We start from the raw sequence: 22,944 nt of genomic DNA, 5'->3' as shown, positions 1-22,944 counted from the left end.
TACCTCCAAAGTCACCTACTCTTCAATGCCCTGACACATACTTCCTTAAGGCCTGCCATGAGACCCATGACAGTTTTGGCCTGTAACCAACTTGGGTCCCACCACAGAATGGCTTAAGGTAATCATACTCAATCTCGGCTTTGCTGCTAATGAGCTGTGTCTGTTAAAGACGCAACTGGCCTTGAATATTCCTATTACTCAACCGTACAACATACCGCTTTGAGGTAGACAGATTAGCCCCAAAGTCCTGGTTTTGTCTATTGCTGTGACCTTGACATCACTTTTCATTTCATGCAATTTCTTTATCTATATAGAGGGATAATTCTTACCTCCCAGGATGTAAAGATGAAATGAGGTAATACATGTAAAGTGTTTAGTGCATGCATATAGTAGGCCCCCCGAAATAGTAGCTCTCACCTGACAGTAATACTGTGCTCCTATTTAGCAATTCCATGAGTATATTTCATGTTTCTCTTGAATAATTATTAACCTTATCTAAGTCTCACACAGAAAACTTTTGTGAAATCCAGGGTTCTTTTTTAATAGACTCCGGGCTAAGAGTTCAAACTCTGTGTTCAAACTTTGCTGAGTCTTCGGCACAGCCAGTCCTCTTTCCCCAAGACACAGGGAGACGGACAGACTAAACTGGGACTTAGGTTGGCCTGAGTCTGAAACTCTTTATATTGACCAAGTAGAGGATAAGGAAATGCAAAAGTGGAAGACATTAATAGAATTACCTACATCCCTGACTGGGCATCCGGGCTCCAGTTCTATTCTATTTCCTAAGTCATCAGCTTATCCTCCTTACACATCTACCAACCGATGCGAGTTTCCTCAGGGACCATGAAAATACAAGGCTTTCCTGAGACAAGTTTCCAGAGATTTGAAAGTAGCCTTCATGTCCCAAGTTTCCTCTAGACTGTGGACCCCAAAGCTTTCAGATACTTTCCATGTGTCAGACTCCTTGTGAAGAGCTTCTTCCTACCTGGCTTGGTCCAAGGTGAGAGTCCTCTGCAAGGGAAGATTCCATCTGAGACACACTGGGTGAGGACGTGGAATCTACAGATGTGCTGGTGACCAATTCCCCCAAGGCGTCGACTTGTCTCCTCAAGCTGTGTAAGGTGCCCTCTGTCTGCCGCTTCCCTTTGCTTAACACTTCCGCCTGCTTGGACATACAGTGTCGAAGTTGGGCCTGAAAGTGTTAGGGTAAAACTTAGGGTGTTACTGAGAATGTACCAGAACTCATAGCTCCCTCGTGTTTAACACTGGAAAGGCAAATCTGACTATTAGCAAATAGGAATGGCTGCTGAAAATGCGCATTCTTAAAAAAAGGAAAAAAGAAAGGAGGGGGTGCCAGATGGCTGCTCTCAGTGTGCGTGAACTCTCAGCACTCTGTGTTGTCATTTACTGGGCCTTTTACTCAGCCTGTTCTCTCTGCTGTCACAACGCTTCGGATTTCTGCATCCCTGGCCTCCCCATTAAGTTACTACCTCATCTCTCTCTTTTCTGCCCAGACTTAGAAGACTGGCTTATACTTGGTACCTTCAGAGTCTCTCACAATGTATGTAATCCTCATCCCCACACTGCCTTCTGGCTTCCCTGCTGTGCCTCTGAAGTGATTCTCTTATTCAAGTTGACAGCAAGTGCTGCCCAGCAGACCCTCCTGTGACGGCAATGCTCTGCATCTGTCCTGCCCACTGTAATAGCCACTAGTCACGTGTGGCTTTTGAGCACTTGAGACGTGGTAACTGAGGAACTGAATTTCTAACCTGATTTAATTATAACGAATTTACATTCGAACAGCCACATGTGGCTGGAGGCTATCTGATGTTGAGGGCCTCCACTCACTCAATGCTGCACGTGGCTCCCCCAGCCCACGCTGCGTGTGGCCAGTCTCCAAAGGTGCATTCTGTCCTCTCTTATTCTACCTCACGTTTTTCAACTCCCAGCTACACTCTTAACCCCCAAATGTTTAGGTCGACATTGACCATTACATCCTAGACACCGACTTTCAGCTGCCCACGGACAGGTATCCTTCCCTTTAAACTCAACATGTTCTGAGCCAAACAACTTCCTGCCTGACACCTAAGCCTGCTTTCCCAGTGTTCCCGATCCTTCCCCCAACCGCTGGCCTGGGAGCTCCTTACTTTTATCATTATACCTCTATTTCCTGTCCCTAATACTAAGGTCCTGTCAGTTTTAGTTGCAGCAAAGCAGCATTACTCACAGTAAAGAGAACCAGGCTTAACACCAGAACTCATGGTTTGAAATACTGACCCTGCCATTTACTAACTATGTGAGGCCAACTTCTCCGAGCTTCGAACATGTCATCTATGGCACTGCCATGAGAGCGGCAACAGAGCGAATGTGACAGCAGTGTGCGAATGTAAGCGGTCTCCCCCTCCCTCCTCGAGGTGCCAAGTATCTCAGAGTGTATTTTTGTTGAAGGGCAACCTTGAGACGATCTTCACGGTGACGCAGCTTCTCTCGGAGTGCTTCTCCACGCCAGTGTTCATCCTTTTCCAGAGGGAAAGGGAAACATTAAAGAGTCACCGACCACCCCTACCCGTAACCCACCCGCCTTTCCCACCCTCCCCTCTCCCCATCCTCAAGTCCATGTTTAGCTTATCTGGGGGAGCTGGGGACCAAATTATCCTCTGCGAAGTCCAGAGAATAGCCGGATAAACCCTTACCATTATGTGAACATGAGACAAATTCAGTTTTTCTTCAAAAGGTGATGGTCTCTCACTGATAGTGAATGGAAAGTTCTCTTTCAAGCTTTCCAGCCCTCCTTCTAGGTTCTCGTTCCTTTCCAAAATAGCTTCCAGATCTGCTGGTAGTTCTGGAAGAAACTGGTTAAGATTCTTCAGGCTGGTTCTGATCTCATCTTTCACTTCGGATTTAAGTGCCCTCATTGCTTCACTGATTTCCATTTGTCTTCTTTCCAGATCCTTTTGGTTTGCCATCTGAAGAGTGAGAGTCAAACACCACTGGGTAAAGTTCAAGACTTACTTGGAACTGAACTGTTTAATTATTAATGTTTTAAATGTAATGTTTTAAATATATATGTATTTTAAAACCTACAAATGTTAATTCCTGTGATTAAAACTATAAAAGCTTGTGATGAAATTTTCAACTACTCAAATATCTATAAGCTATCAAATAAATGACTCTACTGGCATTTTGATTGGAGCAGCTCCCACTTAGAAAGCGTGGGCACTGTGTTCCTTGAAGGCGCTTTACTCTATAGAAGCCAGTCTCTCTGGAGCCAGACAGAGCTGGGGTCCAGTCTCATCTCCAGCAAACATTACCAGTATGACTGAGGGAGTTAGCTAACTTCTCAACCTCTGTTACCTCACTCAGACATAAAGATAATACCCTGCGTGCAGAAATGCGAGAACCAGGTGATAATTTACATGAAGCACTTCAGTGGTACCCAAATGAGAAAGGGGCCATTTACTGAAACAAAGCATGAGTGATCTTGTACAGGTAAATGCTGGAAGGGGCCTTAGAAAAGAGCTGGTCAAATGTTTTCATTTTATAGGTGAAGAACTTGGTGGTTTGGGCAGACTAGAGGTTTCCTCAGGAGTTAGGGCCTGTTTCATACCTGAGATGACCCCATGTGGCTCCCTCCTTAAGTGCTTAGTGAAGATATTACAGTCATACCTACTGCCAACTGCCCTTCCAAGTCTGCAGAGGCTTGGAGCCTTTAAATAAGTTTTTTTTTTTTCTTTTTTTTTTTTTTTTAACCAAAGGGTGTGTGTGTGTCAGGGATGGAGGGCAGTTAAAGGCACAGATGAAACTGAATGGCCACATGAGGTCATCTAAAGGACAAGTGTAGCAGGGTCAAGCGGGTGGCCACAGTGGTCGAACGAGAGAGTTCAGGAGTGGCGAGCCACTGACGCTGGCCAAGGGACACCAGGGGCGCCTGGGATGAGACTCTCCGCCCTGTGTGAGCTGCTCTCCCTCCCTCCGCCTGGCTGCACACGGGCTAGCCAAGGTTTCCCCTGGGGTCATTTCTTCCTTTCCCTGGGGGTTTGGCTCTTACACACCTGCTTCTGGCATAAAATCTCGTATTTCCATACAGTTCTTTGGGACGTGATAAAATTTTATGCTGAAGAACTGCCAGTTTTTTTTTTTTTTTCAAAAATTAACATAGAAAGCTTGTTGAACTGAGGGGAATTTTAAAAGTAAACAAATCCTTTTTTCCTCATGGAGATGCATTTCTAAATTTCAATACTAGAAAAACAGATTTGGTTAATTAGCTTTTCACAGAGAAATACTCCTTTAAAAAGAGCTATTTAAGAAATAGGAAGTAAGCTCTGCCGAGCCCCACGGGGCTGCGGGCGCACCTGTCTCTTGAGCTCCGCGTACTCCTGCTGCATCTGGCTGAGCTCCTTCATCAGGCGCCTGGCCCGCGCGTGGTTGTCCTGGGCCACCTGCTCGATGGTTGCCATTTCCTTCTGCATGCTGCTGTTCTCTTGCTTTTGCTCCTAGCACGGGGCAGAAAAATGACCCTGGGGCCCAGCACGTGGAAGTGTGTGGTGCTGGCTTACACACTCACCAGCTCTGACTTCATGTCCCATCGGGGCTCCAGCTGTAAAGTGGGAATAATCTACCTGCCTTCCCTAGCAGCTGTGGTTCGGCTGGGAGTAAACACGTGGTCAGTCTGTTAGCCTGAAGCCTGAATCCTGGATCGGCAGCGTTACCATTGATACAGGTTACTTTCCCTTTCTGAGCCTCCATTAATTGTCCGTGAAATGGGAACGATGCTCAGCATCACAGTGTTCCTGGGAGGATTAAAATCTAGACATCTATGTACCACCTTTACAATCATGTTGCCTATCGCTCTGTGGGAAACACACATGGTTGGAAAGTACCATGTATACAGCAGAGCTACAGAGGGTGTCAATTCCTGAGAGGGTGTAAGAAAAATTCATTTCTGCGACAGTCCCTATTGCTGTCTGTAGGCCTCCACCCACCATAAACTTTCTGAACTCATCTGAGCACCACCTCCCAAAATGTATTTCAGGGATAAAAGCATGACAGATTGGGCTTCCTGGTTTTACAATAATGGTTAATTAAAGCCAATTTTGACCGAAAAGGGCAGAATGAGAAAAATCTGTAAGCATGGACTGCAGCTGGGTAATAATGTCTTCAGAAGCTTTCCCTCCCCCACACCCCTCCACCCTGCCAGGGAAGGCGTGAGCAGAGGCTGGCTCGCTCAGGATGCTCTCTGCTCTGTGCTGACACCGTCTGTGCACAGGCTCACCGTTGCAGCCGCATAGACAGCTCCTCCAGGGCTGCAGCCCAGATTCAGGCAAAATCTACCATCAGCTTCAAGAACAAATTATGCATAAATGCACCAAAAACAGCAGCTGGGTTAGGGACTGCGTTGACAGGTAATTTATTTTCTCTACACTGAAGCAGTGTTTTAGTTTAAAGATTTAAGTGCATCATTTCCTCACAAACTGCCAGGGCAGGAGGTACTCACCAGAAGGTTCTTCTCCAGCTGGCTCCGCTGGATCTTGAGTGCTTCCTTCAGGCTGGCAACCTGCTTCTCAGCTTTCTTTCTTTCTGCCAAGAACTGGTTCCGCAAGAGGCTGAAGTCTGCCCTCATAGAGTCCGTCTCTTTCTGGAGAGCCAGCAGCTCACCTGACTTTTCCACTAACTGCTGCTCCCGTTCTGAAAGCTGTCGTTCTAAAATGAGTGTTTTTAGTAGTTTAGCCTGAGGCCCTGGGCTGGCGGACCGGGTGGGGGGCAGACTGCACAACAACAGGGCACCCACTCAGGCACTTTTCTCCTTCTCTCAGTCTTCCAAGTCTCCCCTGACCCACACCAGAGGCCCAGAAAAAGGCCCAGGTAAGGGTGCCTCTTGATATAACCGGTTCCTGGAGGGCCCGATTCCAAAGTGACAGACAGGTACTGTCTTCCCCTTCGAATCTCGGAGACCAAAGAGAGTAAACAGCACCAATTCTGAGGTGCAGAGAACACAGAACAGACTGATGAAATGTTTTTATAAACCTGATTTGAATAAAGGGAAGTACACCAGTATTTCTTCTTCATGGGAGGCAGCACAGTGCAAAGAACACAGGATTGGGAACGGCATGAGCCCTATTCTCTGCAGAAGGAACCTGTCCCCTGGTTCAGTGGGAATCGTGCATGCACACACCTAGTGCAGAGTGAGGACTCAACAAAGAATGCTTATACATAACAGGGACATTTAAAACAGACTTTTCTAATCACTCTCTTTAGAGCCACACCCTGCCCAGATTTCACTCTTCTCCCCTCTGGCATGGTGAGTGAGACTCAGCGTATTTGTTAAATTTCATTTTCATAATGAATTGGTTGGGTCTGATGTATCAAGAGTTCCCAGGGGAAAAAGGAATAATAACATTTTCAGATCCCAAGTCCACTGGGTTCACTCAGGGGAGAACGACATTTTCTGAACATTATTAAAACCTGAAGCCTAAGTAAAAGAAAACTCATTTATTGATGTGGGAAACATCACTCACCCTGGATTCCCAAGTCAATGTCAGTTGCGTGTTGCTCAAGAGAGCAAGCAGACCCAAAGGCCAACACCAATATCTTAGCACCATTCACTATGTCAGATTTGGGCAAAAGTAGAATTGCTAATGTGTTTTTTTGACTGGCTGAGATGACATGGATCATTGCTCCCAAAGCTCAAAATTAATGCACATTATAGAAAGCCTTTAGAGCACCTTTTGGCACTTCTCTGCCTGAATGTCCCACTTCCTTGAGACCGCATTCTTGAAGGCAGGAATACAGTAAAGTAAAAAGACCTGACAGTCTCGGGATCAAGTCCCTTCTCCACGCAGACAAATTCCCTTTGTCCCTCTGAGCCTGTGTCCTCACCTCACACAGGCTGGGAGGGTCAGACGAGGGTCTGTTTCCCGCTGTGCAGGTCCTGCCTCCTGCCCGGGCTATGGCTGGGGCCTGGGGCTCCTTCACACGTTTACAAAGACAATCAACAGATCCCACCCACCCCGGCCCCGGTACAGGGTTCCAGAATACTCACGGGTTTGGGAGAGCTTCTTCTCTAGGGTCTCGCCCCACCTTTCCTCTTCCTGCAGAGCCCGGATGCGCTCTTCCGCCACCAACACCTTGGTGAGCACCTGGTCTAGTTTGCTTTTCTGGTCTGTTATTTCCTTTTCCAGCTGGTGCTGCTGCTCCTTCAGTGTCACTCTGTTGGCTTCTAATTTTTTTTCTTCACCTTCTCTCTCTTTTTGGAGTCTTTGAAACACCTTAATAGAGAACAACCTCAGTTAATCATAAAATAACAAAGAGTGTCCTGAGGGAATGTTCACGAACACTAAAGAGATTCCAGTTGAAGAGAAAGTAGAAAGCAGCCCACGGTGAGAGTGCGTACTCTTTACGAAGGTCATCAAGCAGGGACTGGAGAACTATCTGGCCAGTGTGTGAGGAGGGGATTCAACAGGAAATGACACGTGGCCATCAAGACTCTTTATGGGACCATAAATATTGACACCAAGGGTGTCAAAGAGTTGATGTCAAATCCCCCCTGGTCACCCAGGGCAGTTAAGGGAAGCTAGACCCAAGGAGGACGCTTCTCAGCAGCTTTCTGCCGGGTGAAAGCACTCGCAGGCGCCACGGCATCTCCTGTTACAGAAAACCATCGATGCGCGGTACCCTCTCTTGCTGGGCCAGTTTGGCCTGCTTTTCTTCAGTCTCGCTCTGAAGCACTTGCAGCTGCTGTTGTCTTGCTTCCTCTTCCTTCTGGCAGACTTCCAGCCGCCTTCCCGACTCACTCACGTCCTTCTGGAGCCTGGTCTGCTCACTGAGCAGTGCGGCCTGACGCTCGCTGGCGCGGAGCAGGTCCTTCAGGTGAAAAAACAAATTACAACTACTCACAAAACCACCTTCACTGAGGTCGCCAGTGCCACACCAGCACCTACTACGTCTGAAAAATGAGAAGCAGAGAAGTTCCATACCCTCTATTATTTCAACAAACATACAAAAGCACTCAGAACTTATTTTAATCACTGGCCTCCCTTTTTTAGTACCTAAAAAAATGAGATGAGAGAAGATGTCAGAACCTCAGGAACAGACTCCGTCCCTCTGAGCTTTAGCTGTTTGTCACTGAGGTGGGAATAAACAACACCCCTCCCCCACCACCCTTACAGGATTGCTAAGATTAAGAAAAGCTGTGAATAAGCCTTAATTCTGATTGAAAATGAACCTAATGTCATGGTTTTTTTTTTAACTATTTGAAATATTTATACAGGTTAAAAAACTCAGAAAACAACAAATACTTCTTTCTTCAAGGAACCCAAATAAATTATTTTTGTACAAGTTAGCATATTTCTAACAACACAAAAAATATTCGTAAGAATCTGTGTAAGACTTTTTAAAAGATAGAATACTTTAAGTTTCATGTATCTTAGAAACACAGAATCTTAAAAGTAGAAAAGGAAGAGTTCAGATGTTTAAACCAACCTCCAATTTACACAGTGGAAACCTAAGCCCAGAACTTGCTTGATGTTCTTTGAAACTCAAACTGCAGCACTGACCTCACAGGGCCACACTGAATTACCTAAGATCATCAGATTTTCTAAGGGTGAGGAATCTGCTCTGCTCAACACCCGACAAGATGCAGGCCGAGCTCTGGCCATACTCTGCAGCTCAGTGAGTGATCAAATCAAACCCCAGCCTCCGCAGGCTGCATCAGTGCCCTGGATGAGAGCTGATCCCTCTGGTCCCTGAAGCCCCACAGCGGCTGCCGAGGGCCTGGTGGGCTCTTCCAGCCATCACCTTACTCATTAGCTTGGAGTAAAATGTTGTTTAAATCAAGAGTTTTAGGGCTAAAATAAACTAGAAAATCACTGCTCTGCATCAAAATCTGTGTGTGTATTATATTTGTGCTATAGAAATGGCTTTAGGGGACCTGGTATGACAAGGAAGTGGCCTGATTGGTTTGTTACTTCAACCACCTGCCTGCACGCCTGCAGGATTCTACCAGAAGACCACACGTGCCAGGCTTACCTGCTTCGCTAGGTTCAGACGGTCTTGGACCTCAGCTAGCTCCCCCTGTAATGAGTTGACTGCTTCTCGCTTTTCTACAGAGATAACATTTACATAAAATAAGAAATACATACATATACGTTTTCTAGATTTCCACCGGCACCCTCCCCGAAGTAGCGTGGAAGTGAACTTATACTTACTTCCCTTAAATGTATGGCTAGACCACCCTACCTTGTTAAAGGCCAGAGGAGAAGCCCATAAACAAGTCAGATCTGGGCTCGGAGACCATGTTTTTAAAGACTAACATGTTCAAAACTCACAATAAAAAAATTTACAGATAATACAAAGTGTTGATGAGGTACATGATTTAAAAGCAGGTACCTTTTACACTGCAAGTAGAAATGGAAATCTGGCACAACCTTTCAGGAAGACAATTTGGGAATAAACTTCACATGTACACTGGTTTTGTCACTAGCTGTGTGAGCTTGAGCAAGTCACTTCTTGCTTAATCAAGTCACAAGGAAACTAAGCTTAAGCTGTCACCTTATCTGGAAATGGGTGAAATCATAGTTGTTATTTCATAAAAATGTTACAAGGATTAAGTGACAAGATGCATATAAAACATTTGCATCATGCCTAGGACATAGTAAGTGCTCAACAAGTATACTGTTAGCTAGAATTTGTAACTGCTCCTAAATAAACAAACATGAGGGTTTATAAAGACTTGGTAATGAAGATGTTACTTGCATCTTTGTTTTTGTTTTCAAAACTATACACACACCTCCCCCAAGGAAAAGTCTGGAAGGATGTGCACTAAATTGATAACACAAATTATCTTAAGGACTGAGGTCAACAGTCATTTTTATCTTATTGTTTGGCTATGTTTTAAAATCGTTCTCTAAAGAATATGAATTTTTTTTTAAGTTTTATTGAGATAAAACTCACATGCCATGTATTTCACCCATTTAACATACACAATTTCATGGCTTTTAGTACATTAACAGAGTTGTGCAACCATCACCATGTCTAGTTTTAGAACATTTTTGTCACTTCTAAAAGAAACCCCATGCCCTTTAGCATGAATTATTTCTGTAATGAGAAAGCAAACAGTTTAAAAAAGGAATCCAGCGAAAGGAAGAAAGTCACCCCTCTCCGGCTGTCCCGCCTCATACCTTGGAGCTGCTGCTGCATTGCTGCGATGTCTTTGTGCAGCGAGAGTTTGCTCATGTTTAGCTGGTCTAGTTCCTGCTGCAGTTTTCTGACATCCAATTCCAGCTTTTCTAAGTCTGATTGCTTTGTTTTGCTATTCTCTTCTGTAGCTGCTAAAACCCTACAAAACAGGCAGAGAGTAAGTTATAATCTAATAGAAAATGTCCATGCACACACACCAGACAACGAAGGAACACTTATGCTTTCACATCGTAGACATGGAGCCTGAATGATAAATATTAACAAAACGGAAGGCTCTGCAACTCATTTTTAAAAGAAATCTGATTTTCAGCTTTCCGATTAGAACATTTTTCAAAAAGTGACTCACTAAATTGAAGCTTCATGAAAACCAGGGATAAAAACATGGATAGCACTTAGAATTTCCAAAATCCGAGTGATTTAAATGGATCACTAACTTTTGATAAGTGAAAAGGCAGGAAACACCACTGTACATATAATAGGATTTGTCCAAAACCCAGATACGCATAAGCATGCATTCCTTTATGTGAATGGAGTCATACAGTAAGGACTGGTTTTTGTCTGGCTTCTTTCACGAGCATAATTACTTTGAGACTCATCCATCTGCTGTGTGTATCAACACTCCACTCCTTTTTTTGCTGAGTAGTATTCTATGGTATGGATATTCTATAATTTGTCAATCCATTCACCAGCTGATGGGCATTCAGATTGTTTCCAGTTTTTGGCTATTGCAAATAAAACTGTCATGAACATCAGTGTACGGTTTTTGCACAGATATATGCTTTCATCTCTAGGTATGGAAAAGCTAGAACTTCTGGGAGATGTATACTTGAATTTTTAAGTAACCATCAAACTATTTTCCAAAGTGGTCTTACTAACATTTTATACTCCCAACAATTGCACATGAAAGTTCCTCACAAGAATTTGGTATGGTCAGTGTTTAATTTTAGCTATTCTGATAGGTGTGTAATGGTATTTCATTGTGGGTTTTTTCCCCACTGTGGCTTTCATCTGCATTTCCCTAATGGTTAATGATGTTGAGCATCTCTTCATGTGCTTATTTGCCATCCATATATCTTCTTAAATGTCTGTTCAAATCTTTAGTTCATTTGAAAAATTGGGTTGTTCATTTTATTGAGTTCTGAGAGTTCATTTATCTCTACCTCTATCTTTCTATCTATATATATCTATCTCCTGGGTGGGTACAGGTCCTTTATCAGATACATGGTTGCGAAGGTTTCCCTCCAAGTCTGTGAGATGTCTTTTCATGATCTCAACAGTGACTCAAGAGGAGCAGAAGTTTTAAATTTTGATGAAGTCCAATTTTATCAATTTACTCTTTTCAGTGTCTTATCTAAGAAATTTTTGTCTAGCCTCAGGTCACAAACTTCTTCCCCATATTTTTTCCTAGAAGTTTTATATTTTGGTTTTACGTTTATGTTTACGGTCCATTTTAAGTTAATTTTTATGGGTAATGTGAAGTATGGATCTTTTTTGGGGGGGGTTGGATATGCAGTGCTTTCAGCAACATTTTTTGGAAAGACCATCTTTTCTCTACTTTGCATCTTCGTCCAAATCAGTTGTATATATTTGTGAGTTTACTTGTAGACTTTGTTCTGTTCCACTGATCTATCTGTCTATCTTTATAGCAATACCAGTGTTTTGATTACCACAGCTGTACACTGTCTTGAAATCAGGTAGAGTTAGCCCTAAACTTCCGTCTTTCTTCTTCAAAGTTGTTTTGGTGTCATATCTTAGAAGTTTTAGATTCTTTTCCAGGTCCTCTGAATTTCAGTATGAATTTTAGAATCAGATGTTCAGTTTCTATTTTAAAAGCCTGTTGGGATTTTGACTGTGATTGTTTTGAACCTATAGATCAATTTGAGGAAAACTGAATCTTAACAATATTGTCTGTCTACTCACAAATAAGGCATCTCTTTCCATTTATTCCTATCTTCCAGTGTGTATTATTTTACTTTAAAAAAAAATCACAATAGGATATTTTAAAACATGCCTGGGGGGAGAAACCTAAAATGAAAAACCTAAAAGGAAACTCCAAAATATTCTTGGTGAACTGTATCATGATACTGAGTTTGTGGTGTATTTTGTATTTTTTTTGCCTTTTCTCAATTTTCTGATTTTTTAAATACTGTGTTTATAATAACTTAACCTTCCAGAAAGGCTCCTGCAAGCCTACTTGCTCCTGCTCTCACCGTTTGGTTTGTGCCAACTTCTTCTCCCAGCTGTCACACTTCTCTTCCAGATCTTCCTTCTCTTTGCACAAAGACTCAACACACAATTGCAATGCTCGGGTCTCAGCGGTTACTCGCTCTACTTCTCGCTTGTCCCTCTCTAGGAGCTGCTTCTGCCACTCTATCTCCCCTTGCTGTCGCAGGGCTGTCTGCTGCAAATTCTCCAACTCTAGTTTCTCCTAAAGCAGATAAAAGAGGACTCAGGCACACTAGCAGAAGGCTGCAGCTTGCTGTGGGCAAGAACGGCTTTGCTTATTACCTCCAGCACTTCCACCTGAGTCTTCTCCAACTCAGACACTTTCTGGTCATGTTGTAGCTTCAAACCTTGTAGCTCATTGTTTTCAAGTTGCAACATGTCCAGAATATTCTTTAGTTCTAAAAGAAATAAAGCATGGTCCACACTATTAAATGAATGTGGAAACATTTACAAAATGAAACAGAAAGTAATGCTATTAGCTGATACAAGAAACAACAGATAATCAAAAAATACTTGTTGTGCTGAATTAATGGAGCTAATTAATTGTACTTTTAATGAAAAAATCCTTTAAAAGTACTGTGAAACATTAATTTGTTAAAAACATTTAAACAAAACATTTAATGAAGATCTAGTTCTAAAAGCACTTAACCTGCCTAAAATAATTTAAATCAAAATAAACAGGAAAAACTAAAATCTATCAGCTGAGATTTATACAATTAGATTAAAAAATATTAACCACTTTTTCTGATTACAAAAATATTTGCTTATTATAGAAAATTTGGAAAAAAGTATCCAAGAAAAAAATGAATACCCATCACTATCCTACTAGCCAAAGACAATCGCTATGCAACAGCATTTTGATGTGTTTCCTTCCAGGAGCTCACACGTGCATGTGCACACACACGCACATGCACGCACGAACACACACACACACACACACACACTCCTGAAAATAAACTGGGACTATACCCTATATTCAGTTTTTATCTCTTTTTCATTCTCTCATCAGCATTTTTGCATGTCATTAAATGCCAAAATATGGTTTTTAAATTGGTCATGTTTCCAAATTATGTCATTATAAATTCTGCTGCAAGTAACTGACTCAGTCAGCTTAATTTGTGAAAAAAAAGGAAATAAAGATTTATTTCTTAAAAAACAAAAAGAAATAAACATCGCTGCAATGTGCATAAATGCTTGTCCTCTCGAGATAAACAGAAATGGGCTACCTGGTTTAACAGGTGTGAATTTTAAGGGCCGTACAGCACTAGGGGCTGCTCCAATTCATACTTCAATCAACAGCCCCAAGTGCACTTCTTTCATCACACCCAGGGCAGCAATGAATATGATTATTTTGCTTTTAATCGACTTGAATGGCAGAAAATATCATATTCCTTTTACACGCAAAAGCTTTTCTTTGATTAGTAAGTAATAAGATTAAACTTTAAAAGTTTACTTGACCATTTGTATTTTTTTCTGTTACCTGGAATATAGACATTTCCAAACTTTGTATCTTTGTTTTCCTTTAAACTTACCCGTTTTATGTTTAGACATTTGCCCTAAAACTACCTGAAGATTTTCTTCCTCTTTTTCAATTTCCTGCTTTATAAGTGAAAGTTGAGTTTTTTTCTCACTAATCTGGACATTCAGTTCTCCTTTCTGAAAACTGAGTTCTTCCAAAAGAGATTTTACTTCCTGTGCAAAAAAAAAAAAAAAAAGTCAACCTATCTCCACTAAATTATGAATGGAAATTACTTTAAAATCATTCTGTTACTGTTTCATTTCACAGCAATTTTCATTTGGAAACAAGCTCATTTTTTGTGTTTTATGTCAAGAGCAGCAATATATTTTACACTAACATATTTTAGTATAACAGAAGTAAGACAGTAACATACTATCTTCATTTAAAATGTATGTGCAGTGTTTACTATGAGCAAGGCGATGTGTTATAGAGAAAAAAGGCTGATTCAGATACCTCTCCTGCCCTCAAGGGGCTTAGCACCCTGTGGGGAAGTAAGGCAGGGAACATAAACAAGATCACGGAAGGCTAGATGCCCCAGGAAATGTGCAGAGTGCTGCCAACTCAGAAGTGAGAGAAACACATTCTAGGGTAAAGGAAAAACTGAAGAAGTCTTCTTAGTGACATGAAGCTGGACCACGAAAATTGGGTTGCATCTGGACATTCCCAGAAAGAGAATTCCTGGACAAGAAATGGTATGAAAAAGGCACAGAGGCAGAAAACCTTGGGCATGTCCAGAAAACAATATGGGGAAAGAGCTACACATGGCAGCCACAGCATGGATACATAACACAACACCAACCTGATGTTACAGAGGAGTCAAGATTTAGGAATTTATATTTGAAATGAAAGTATCTCAAAACAAATCTATAGCACTATCCTAGGACTCTTAAGAGAAACTACTGAAAAACGTACCCTAATGTGATTGCACTTCTCAGTGACTTCAGTTTCTCCCAGTCTCAACGCTTCCTGGAGGTCAGCTTTGGCCTGGACCATGCTTCCCTGGAGCAGATGCAGCTCCTCCCTTTTTTGCCCTAACTGTCTGTCCAAGACAGCCATCTCCTGCTGCTGACCCGCCACCTGCATTAAAGGAAATGAAAGAATGCAAAGCTTGACAAAGTGCTGAGATGGAGGATAAGAATATTTAGTCCAGCTAAAGGTTGTGCGGGGAAATTATTCCTAGCTGCAAGAGTCAGGAAGGCCAGGCTGGACGTGCAGGCATAAAATGCCTAAGTAAGGCCTTGAGCTCACATACGTAAAAACACTCAAATCACAGCAAAAACAACAATGTGATAATAGCGACTATCCCTCAGGTTATGGTTTTCAAAGAACTTTCAGATCTGCACCTTATTCCAGCTGACAACTACCTTGGCAATGGAAGTTAGGCAGGGATTTTACAGAATTACTCATTCCGTAAATTTAAAACTTACAATTTTGAGGGCAATACATATTCATTTATAGAAAAGCAGAAAACCCAGACGTGCAAAGGAAGAAAACAGAAAATACTGAAATCCCCCCTTACCAGATGACCGCTTTTGTACTTTGCTGTAAGACTAAAACTTCAAACACAAATGTTCATAAACACATTTAACATAAATAATCCGAGTGTATCCTGTTTTGAGACTCACTTGTTTTATTCAATAGCATATTATACTGAGTTGAGATTCAAACTGGGTTGGAGTCTTAACCACTAGGATACATCACCTCATTTAATGCTTTGTAATTTATTATGTATTTTCCAGTCTTTTCCACAGTCCAACGTGTATTACTTTTTACAACCATAACATGAATGTAGGTTTCAAAGCAGGTGAACTGGTTTTTCAAGGTGTCTGCTGCCATACCTGGCTTTTCAGCTTTTCCAGCTCCGCTCTCTTGGCCTGCAGGAGGGTCTCCGACTCCTGAAGCACCTGCAGGTGGTGATCCTCAGTGCGTTCTGCGGTCTCGATGTCTTTCTGCAGCTTCTGCAGCCTGCAAAGCAGGGGCAGTGCTAGAGCAGGCAGGAAGGGAGACAGAGCTCCGTGAAGCCCTACAGAGGCCATACTTACTCTTCTGTCAGTTTCTCCTTCTTCTTGTTTAGACACTGGAAGTCTGAGTCTTTTGCTGCAACTACTTTGTTTATCTCTTTCAAGATTTCTTCTTGCTCGATTTTGTGCTGTTCCAAATCCTTTGTGTCAGCCTGGAGCAATCTAAAACACATTGCTTTATTTCCCTCAGGCTCCTTAGACTTAACATGCATTACTCACCATAAAGCAATTATCATCCTCTGGAATCAAACTTCTCATTCATCTCACTGAATACACCGATGGCTGAGGGATTCCACCCACCTGAGCTGCTGATCAGCCTTGACAAGGTTGACCGCAGTTTCCTGAGCTCTCCTTTCTAGCTCTTCAGCATCTTTCTCAGTTTGCAGTAAGTTTCTCTTGGCATCAGTGAACTTTTCAACAGCATTTTTTGCCTAGAAAAGAAACTGTCATTAAAAGCAATTCAGTTACAATACTCTCTCATAGCTACTGGTAGTGTAAACTGGTACAACTCCTCTGGAAGAACAACAAGGCAATACAGAAAGACTGATAAAGAATGTTCATTCATTTTGAGTCTCCAATTTTCAGAAAAGAATTCAGAAGAATTATTACCCAAGAAATGCTCATTGTATACTGAAATAATATAAGATTTGACAAATAATAGATTCAGTAAGTGAGAATGCATCAACGCAACAGAATACTATGTAGCCTTTAAAATAAGATGGCAATGTAGAAACATGGAAGAATGCTAATTACACACTGTTGGCTGAAAAAAATAAATTTAAAATGGTACAAGCACGATAAGAACAACTATGTAAAACTGTATCTTGTCAACAAAGACAGAAAGGCTACAAAAAAATTAAAACAGTCATTTGACGGTGGTGAGACAGTAGAGGATCTTTTACTTAAAAATGATCTGTAATATTATTACATTATTTTTTCCAATTGAAAATATCTACAAGTGTCAATCAAGTGATTTTTATCAATATTCCCTCCACATAGAGATTCTTGCTTTACTCCATATATCATCCTGTTAAGTAAAACCCCATTAATCTAAGGATGATTTAACTATGGCTGAGAAACAAATATTACATAGTTTTAAAGTCTTTCAAAATCTTCCTACGCAAAATTTGGCAAAAACATTTAAAAAATCAACTTGGTTTCTTTTTCTGTCTAAAATAAAAGGCTCAGAACAATGTCATAAGGGGTCTGAAAACAGTACACTTTGCACTTGGTTGAGCAGTGACTGACTTTCAGCCCAAAAACTCAGTGTTGCAGTTGTGCTCAGGTCAGAGGTGTCTCTATGTGAAACCTGTCCAGCAAATACCCCGTGTGAATGCGAGAGTTTGGCCAGCTCCCAAAGAGCTAGACTAATTTTACCACCCTTCCTTCCACTTCAGATGGCTGGTTTCTACCAGATTCATCAGCAAGCATTGGACAAAACTCACTACACACTCCAGAAAGCCAGCCACATTTCTAAGTAGTGTTTTGTTAATCTTTTTCTATGACAAGTTTTAACACGTCTGGCACATTCCTTACAAAATGCAGCACTCTCTCCTTCCCTCTTCCTCCTTAACAAGCTGTCTCCCAGAGTCACTTTGGGAGGATGAAGGGGGAGGAGCTTATTAGCCTCAGCCCACTTCCTGTCTCTGCCTACTGCTGGTCTCAGCGATTTTCTTTTTACCACTAGCGATTAATTTTTCTCTAGTCCTGCTCACACCTATTTTTTCTCACAGTAATCTAACATGTGACAGAAGAGGGAACTCATCATCTGAAAAGAGATGAGGACGTTTTCCCATTCTTATCAAAGCAAAGTCATCACTCACAGAATTTCTTAAATAAATCCTTCCTTTCAGTTCCTGGGTAACAGGTTTCTATTTATTTAAATCAACCCATATTGAAATAACAATACAAAAATAATAGTTCCTGAGGTGCTCCATGTGGATATGGGACTTTTTTTACCCTAGAATTCTCATCTGACTGAAAAAGCTCACTTCGTGAGGTAGAACTTTAGCTGTGTGGGCTAGTCACCAGCCTCTCTGAGCTACATCTGTGAACTGGGCTAACGACCATCTTACAGGGTTGCCAGGAAGGTTAAATGAAGTGGTATTTATAAAACAGCCAATGTGTGGTCATAGCAGGGGCTCCATAAAAGGCCGCTCCTCTTTCTCGCCAACTTCCTCTGCCTTTAAGACCGAAACCAAAAAATATTTGATTTTAGATCACCATCAACTTGGGGAACAAAGTGAGACTAAGAGTCTTGTGAGGTCCATTGTTGTTTTATAATAATATAAGACTGACTTATTTAACAAACTCAGATATCAGAGTCCAAATAATTTTACAAAGAGATACACAGGACAAGGAGATGGGGTGTGTTAGGAACTAAATGACTTTCAGGAGCTTTAAATATGCTACTTCATTTAATGTACACTGAACAGCTTAGGTTTTCTTAGCCTGAATTTACAGATACAAGCAAAGCTCAGGGACTTAAGTGACTTGCCCACAGCTCCTTAACTAGCAGAGCACAGCCTGTCTGACTTGGACCACTGTGCTCTTATCACGTTTTCTTTCTAACCCTTCCTGCCGACGACAGTGAAGCCATCTCACCCCAAACCACGACCGCACATACTTTCTCTGCTGTGCATGAAAGTTCACTCTCAGCCTCCGCCAGCAGTCGGTCGGCCTCCCTGAGCTCCGCTCGACGTTTCAGGAGGGTCTTCTCGATGCACTCAATTTCATCTACGATGTTGTCATGGTGTCTGAGTGATTTTTCTACTTCTAATTCATCCATAAGACTCTCAACATCTCCATCAATGAAGTCTCTAAAAAATTATATATGCACACATCAAGAGATTTAAAATGTGATAATATACACACTTGTAGCCTGGTAAAAAGATATAGTGATTTTTCCAATTTTATATGAGAAGGGATAGGACAGACAGCTACCCCTGATAATGTTCAAGATCTATGTTTACCTTCTTATTCAACATGACTATTACTATTGACAGTAAGTGTATAACATGTTAATGTATGATGCAATGGTTTTCTCCTATTAAATATAAAGATTACTTATATTTTTTTGTCAGCACTTGGTCAAGACAATGCTGACACTTCCATTCTTATGTGGTATAAAAGTAAGGCAAAATACTGCCACAGTAATCATCTGTTCTCTCAAAACTATCCTTCAAGGCCCAGCTCACTGGCTGCCCTAAAGACTACCTCAGCTGCTGCTAGACTAAATTATGGTGACGATATGTGACAATTCAGAAAGCTTAACACAGGATCTGGTACGTCAAGGCTGAAGTCAAAATTACTTGCAAATGGGACTGTCTAGGACAGAAAAACATGAAGACAAATTCATCAGCATATTAACAGATTCTTTCTCTTTAAATGAGGGCATACAGATGATTTTTACTTTCATCTTTGAACACTTTTTGTGGTTTCCAAATTTCCTAAAATGATCGTTTCTTATACTTTTATAACTAGGATGTTGTTATCTCACTGCCCTATGTATCCCTTTCAAAAAGCTTCACCTCCTCCCCAACATGCACACCTACAAAAATGATATAAGCATCCCCCAGACCCTCAAACACCCAGCCCCAGTCTTCTCTCAGTCTGGCCTCCGCTTGCTTTTCTCTGTCTGGTCTATTAGTCTCTCTTGTGTTTGCTTCTAGAAGGCAGAGACCATACCTCACTCACCTGTGTCCTCCACAGGTCTCCCCACAACCCTGGTACCTAAGCCAGTCTGGCTTCAGCGACAAACACTGGGGAACTGTCATAACTCATGGTCCACTGCAGAACATGGGCTTCTCCACAGCACACCCAAGAGCAGATACCACGTTCGTTAATGGCGCCTGTGCCAGATGCTGGAGCAGAGAGAGGGAGGCTCGGCTACCGCCCTCTTGGGTGTCTTACAATACGGTATGAACGGCACTGTGCCAAAGTCGCCAACCCCAAATTGTGGGAGCCTGAGAAAGCTTTTGTGTAAGAGGGGACCCCCGACCTTCATCTGGAGACACACTGGAGTCAGGCAGGGGACAGGTCGGGAAGCCATTTCAGAGTACAGTATGTGCAAAGCTAGGGAGGCAGGAGAAAACGTGGTGCTCGGGGAAACCACAGCAAAGTACAGAGGGCTAGAATGAACACTGTGCAGGAGAGAAGGATTAAAAAGGAGGGGCAGAGTTACTGTGCAGGATTAAAAAGGAGGGGCAGATGTAACTGCCCTCTCGGAGGGCAGTATATATTCTGATGGGAATGAAAGTCACACGGCAGAGTGCCACGGTCAGGTCTGTAGCCATGTGGCGGGTAGCATGGACAAAAAGAGACTAGACCTGGAAGGCCAGGGTGGAAGCTATTACAATGACCTAAGATGAGAATGATTCGAGGCCAGGGCAGCGGAGAAGAAAGAAGAGGGCCAGTGTGAGCACTCTCTGTGTGTAGAGACAGAAGGACTTGGAGAACAGCTGGGTGCCTGGGGGAGTGACGGAAGGAAGGAGGTAAGGACACCTGGAGTGTTTTCAGCCAGGGGAGCTGGGCAGGGTGGTTGTGCCATTCTCCAAGGAGAGCTGACCTGGGTTACTGGCCAAGAACTTAGACTTGCACTGTCCACTCCTGTCATCACCATGTGGCTATTAAATTAATTTAAATTAATTTCTGTTCCTCAGTTCCATCAGCCACATTTCAAGTGCTCAACAGCCACATGTGCACAGGGGCTACTGTTTGGGCAGTACAGGTCTAGAACATTCCAAAGATCACAGAAAGTTCTACTGGACAACACTGACTTAGGTTACCTTAATGAACTAATATTACATTCAACCGAATTATTAAAATAAATGGCTAATAATTACTTTCGCTGTTGATGTTTCTGGATGATTCTATGTAATTCTTCTACTTCATGCTCTAAGTCTCTCTTCTCTTGTAAAAGATCATCAATATTACTACGTAGTTCTTCCATTTCTTTCTCAGACTGCCGCTTGGATACTCTCATCCATGGTTCCCGTTTCTTTGATTTTAAATGCTGCAGTATGTCTTCCAATCTAGAAACTTCATTCTCCTAAACCAAGAAAAAAAATGCAATACTGAAACGTCACGATGTTTCCCCTTTTTCCTGCCAAACACTGAAATTAACTGTGGTTAAAGTGGTATCTATGACCTCAAAGTGGTGGTAGCTTACAAGATTTCAGCAGGAAAAGAAAAATTAAGTCAAGCCAATTTCTTCACATGCCCGAGATGAAACTGACAGACCAAGAGAGCCTATAACCCTTCCATCAGTCCAGCTGTGGTTTAGAAACATTCACCAAGCACCTCTGACGGGTCGCCTCTGGCTCTGGAGCTCAGCACCCAACAGAAGACACAGAGGCCCCTCCCTCCTCTGGGCACATGGGAGGGGAGCTGACTGAGAAGGCCACCTGAAGGAAGAGGCGTGCTGCCTGGGACTTGACTAAGAAATGAAATGGGAAAGAACTAAGCGGAAGAAATAACGTGCAGATGTGGGGAGGTGTATACACAGGTGCACCTGAGTAACTACAGAAACAGTCGGGGGCTGGTGGAGGGTAAAAGAACCAGCTGCGGAACCAACATGACCGCTATCAACACAGCGTGCACCGAAAACGGTAAGGTAACGCAACTACCATTGTACCCATTTAAATGTCTGCAGTTCCTGGGCAACCAGTCTGACCTATTAAAACGGGCTGGTGGCTAGACACCCAGGTGTCCTTGCCCTTTATTTTCCTCTCAATCCACTGACAGGAAAAGGAAAAAATAAAGAGCTCCCGGTGCCTTGAGTTTGAAGGAGGTGTTTATAACGCATTTTATTTCTTTAGAACCAAAACTGTAAAGTGAGCCAGTGATTAGGAAGTAATCAATCATTTCTTGGAATCTACACTAGGGGAAAAATAGGAATACAATAAAAGTTTACAGTTAAATCGAATACAGCGCCTACAGATAAAGAAATGTTACGCAGTCATTAAAATACTGCTTAAAAACACTTGCAAAGCCCTGGGAGAAATGCTTGTAACATTGAGTGGGAAGAACTGAGTACAAAATTATGTGCCCAGTAAGATAAGAACTATGAAAAGAAAGAATAATCATTAATCTCACCACCCAGAGATAATTCCCACCAAAGCCTTGCTGTGTGCTGCTCAGACATGTGTTTATACATAAGCACATACGTGTGTGTGCGCACACACAAACATAAATATGTATGTGTACAAGAACAAGCACGAGTGTGTGATTACACCTACTCATACACATTAATATAGTACTTGTCAATAGAAAAATATACAAGCTTTTTCAGATACAATCTACTCATAAGCAGGTCAACTCGTTAAGTGTACAGCCTTATTCAGCCTCCCATGGAAGCAGTGTGGATAGGGGCCTCATGTCTCTCTACTTACTAAGTGGTGGTGTTCTGGAACATTGCAATGCAGCACACCCATAGGGATGAGGGGGATGGAGAAGTTGGGGGGTGGAGGCCCATATACGATGGGGGCCCCAGCAGGAGGCGGGCCATAAACGACAGTGCCAGGGGTGAGAGGTCGGCTATTGTTGGGCAGAGGAGGAGGTGGCGCATACAGGGCCATGCCCTGGGGAACAGGAGAGCCGTCGGGGAACACGGTGTACATCATGTATCCAGGAGGAGGCACAAAAGGGCGGTCCTCTTGGTCATCCAGCTCGCTTTCTTCCTGGCTGTCTCCTCCACTGTCTGCATCTTGAAAGAAACAGAAGAGCGTTTCAGCCCCATTGCTTACTAGGCAAACAAGTTTAGCAGAGAACAGCAGCATTCAGGACAGGATACCAAAGATGTGAAAATAAAATTCTGTGAATGAGGTCAAAAGCAGTTTGAAAGGGAGATCAAAACAGGGATTCAAATTACTTTCATTAGCTGAACTTGAGTTTTTTCTTGTGCCTATCTGTTGGTTTGGTTTTTTCTATCTTCATTCATTCATTCATTCATTCATTCATTCATTCATTCAGCAAGCCTTTGGG

At 42.4% G+C, this 22,944-nt stretch overlaps 1 protein-coding gene across 5 annotated transcripts in view; it reads right to left on the bottom strand.

Annotated features, from left to right (window-relative positions):
* Window positions 1–22,944, bottom strand: part of CNTRL (centriolin) — a 75,745-nt gene that overhangs the window by 244 nt on the left and 52,557 nt on the right. For 4 of the 5 annotated variants that reach the window (XM_031450351.2, XM_064490475.1, XM_064490474.1 and 1 more), the window contains 19 exons: window positions 22,353–22,666; window positions 20,805–21,010; window positions 18,587–18,779; window positions 16,261–16,391; window positions 15,982–16,122; window positions 15,778–15,904; window positions 14,852–15,016; window positions 13,953–14,112; window positions 12,703–12,818; window positions 12,405–12,622; window positions 10,176–10,333; window positions 9,025–9,098; window positions 7,672–7,860; window positions 7,040–7,265; window positions 5,495–5,700; window positions 4,353–4,493; window positions 2,694–2,966; window positions 2,455–2,517; window positions 986–1,192 (listed from right to left, as the gene is read on the bottom strand). In XM_031450351.2, the coding sequence (XP_031306211.2) occupies window positions 986–1,192; window positions 2,455–2,517; window positions 2,694–2,966; window positions 4,353–4,493; window positions 5,495–5,700; window positions 7,040–7,265; window positions 7,672–7,860; window positions 9,025–9,098; window positions 10,176–10,333; window positions 12,405–12,622; window positions 12,703–12,818; window positions 13,953–14,112; window positions 14,852–15,016; window positions 15,778–15,904; window positions 15,982–16,122; window positions 16,261–16,391; window positions 18,587–18,779; window positions 20,805–21,010; window positions 22,353–22,666 (3,308 nt within the window). Of the gene's footprint in view, window positions 1–985; window positions 1,193–2,454; window positions 2,518–2,693; window positions 2,967–4,352; window positions 4,518–5,494; window positions 5,701–7,039; window positions 7,266–7,671; window positions 7,861–9,024; window positions 9,099–10,175; window positions 10,334–12,404; window positions 12,623–12,702; window positions 12,819–13,952; window positions 14,113–14,851; window positions 15,017–15,777; window positions 15,905–15,981; window positions 16,123–16,260; window positions 16,392–18,586; window positions 18,780–20,804; window positions 21,011–22,352; window positions 22,667–22,944 lie in introns of those variants that run through there. The other variant, XM_064490476.1, reaches the window with a different exon arrangement.

The sequence above is a fragment of the Camelus dromedarius genome, chromosome 10 (assembly GCF_036321535.1).
Source record: "Camelus dromedarius isolate mCamDro1 chromosome 10, mCamDro1.pat, whole genome shotgun sequence".
NCBI lineage: Eukaryota > Metazoa > Chordata > Mammalia > Artiodactyla > Camelidae > Camelus > Camelus dromedarius.
This window is presented reverse-complemented; position numbering and strand designations above follow the sequence as displayed.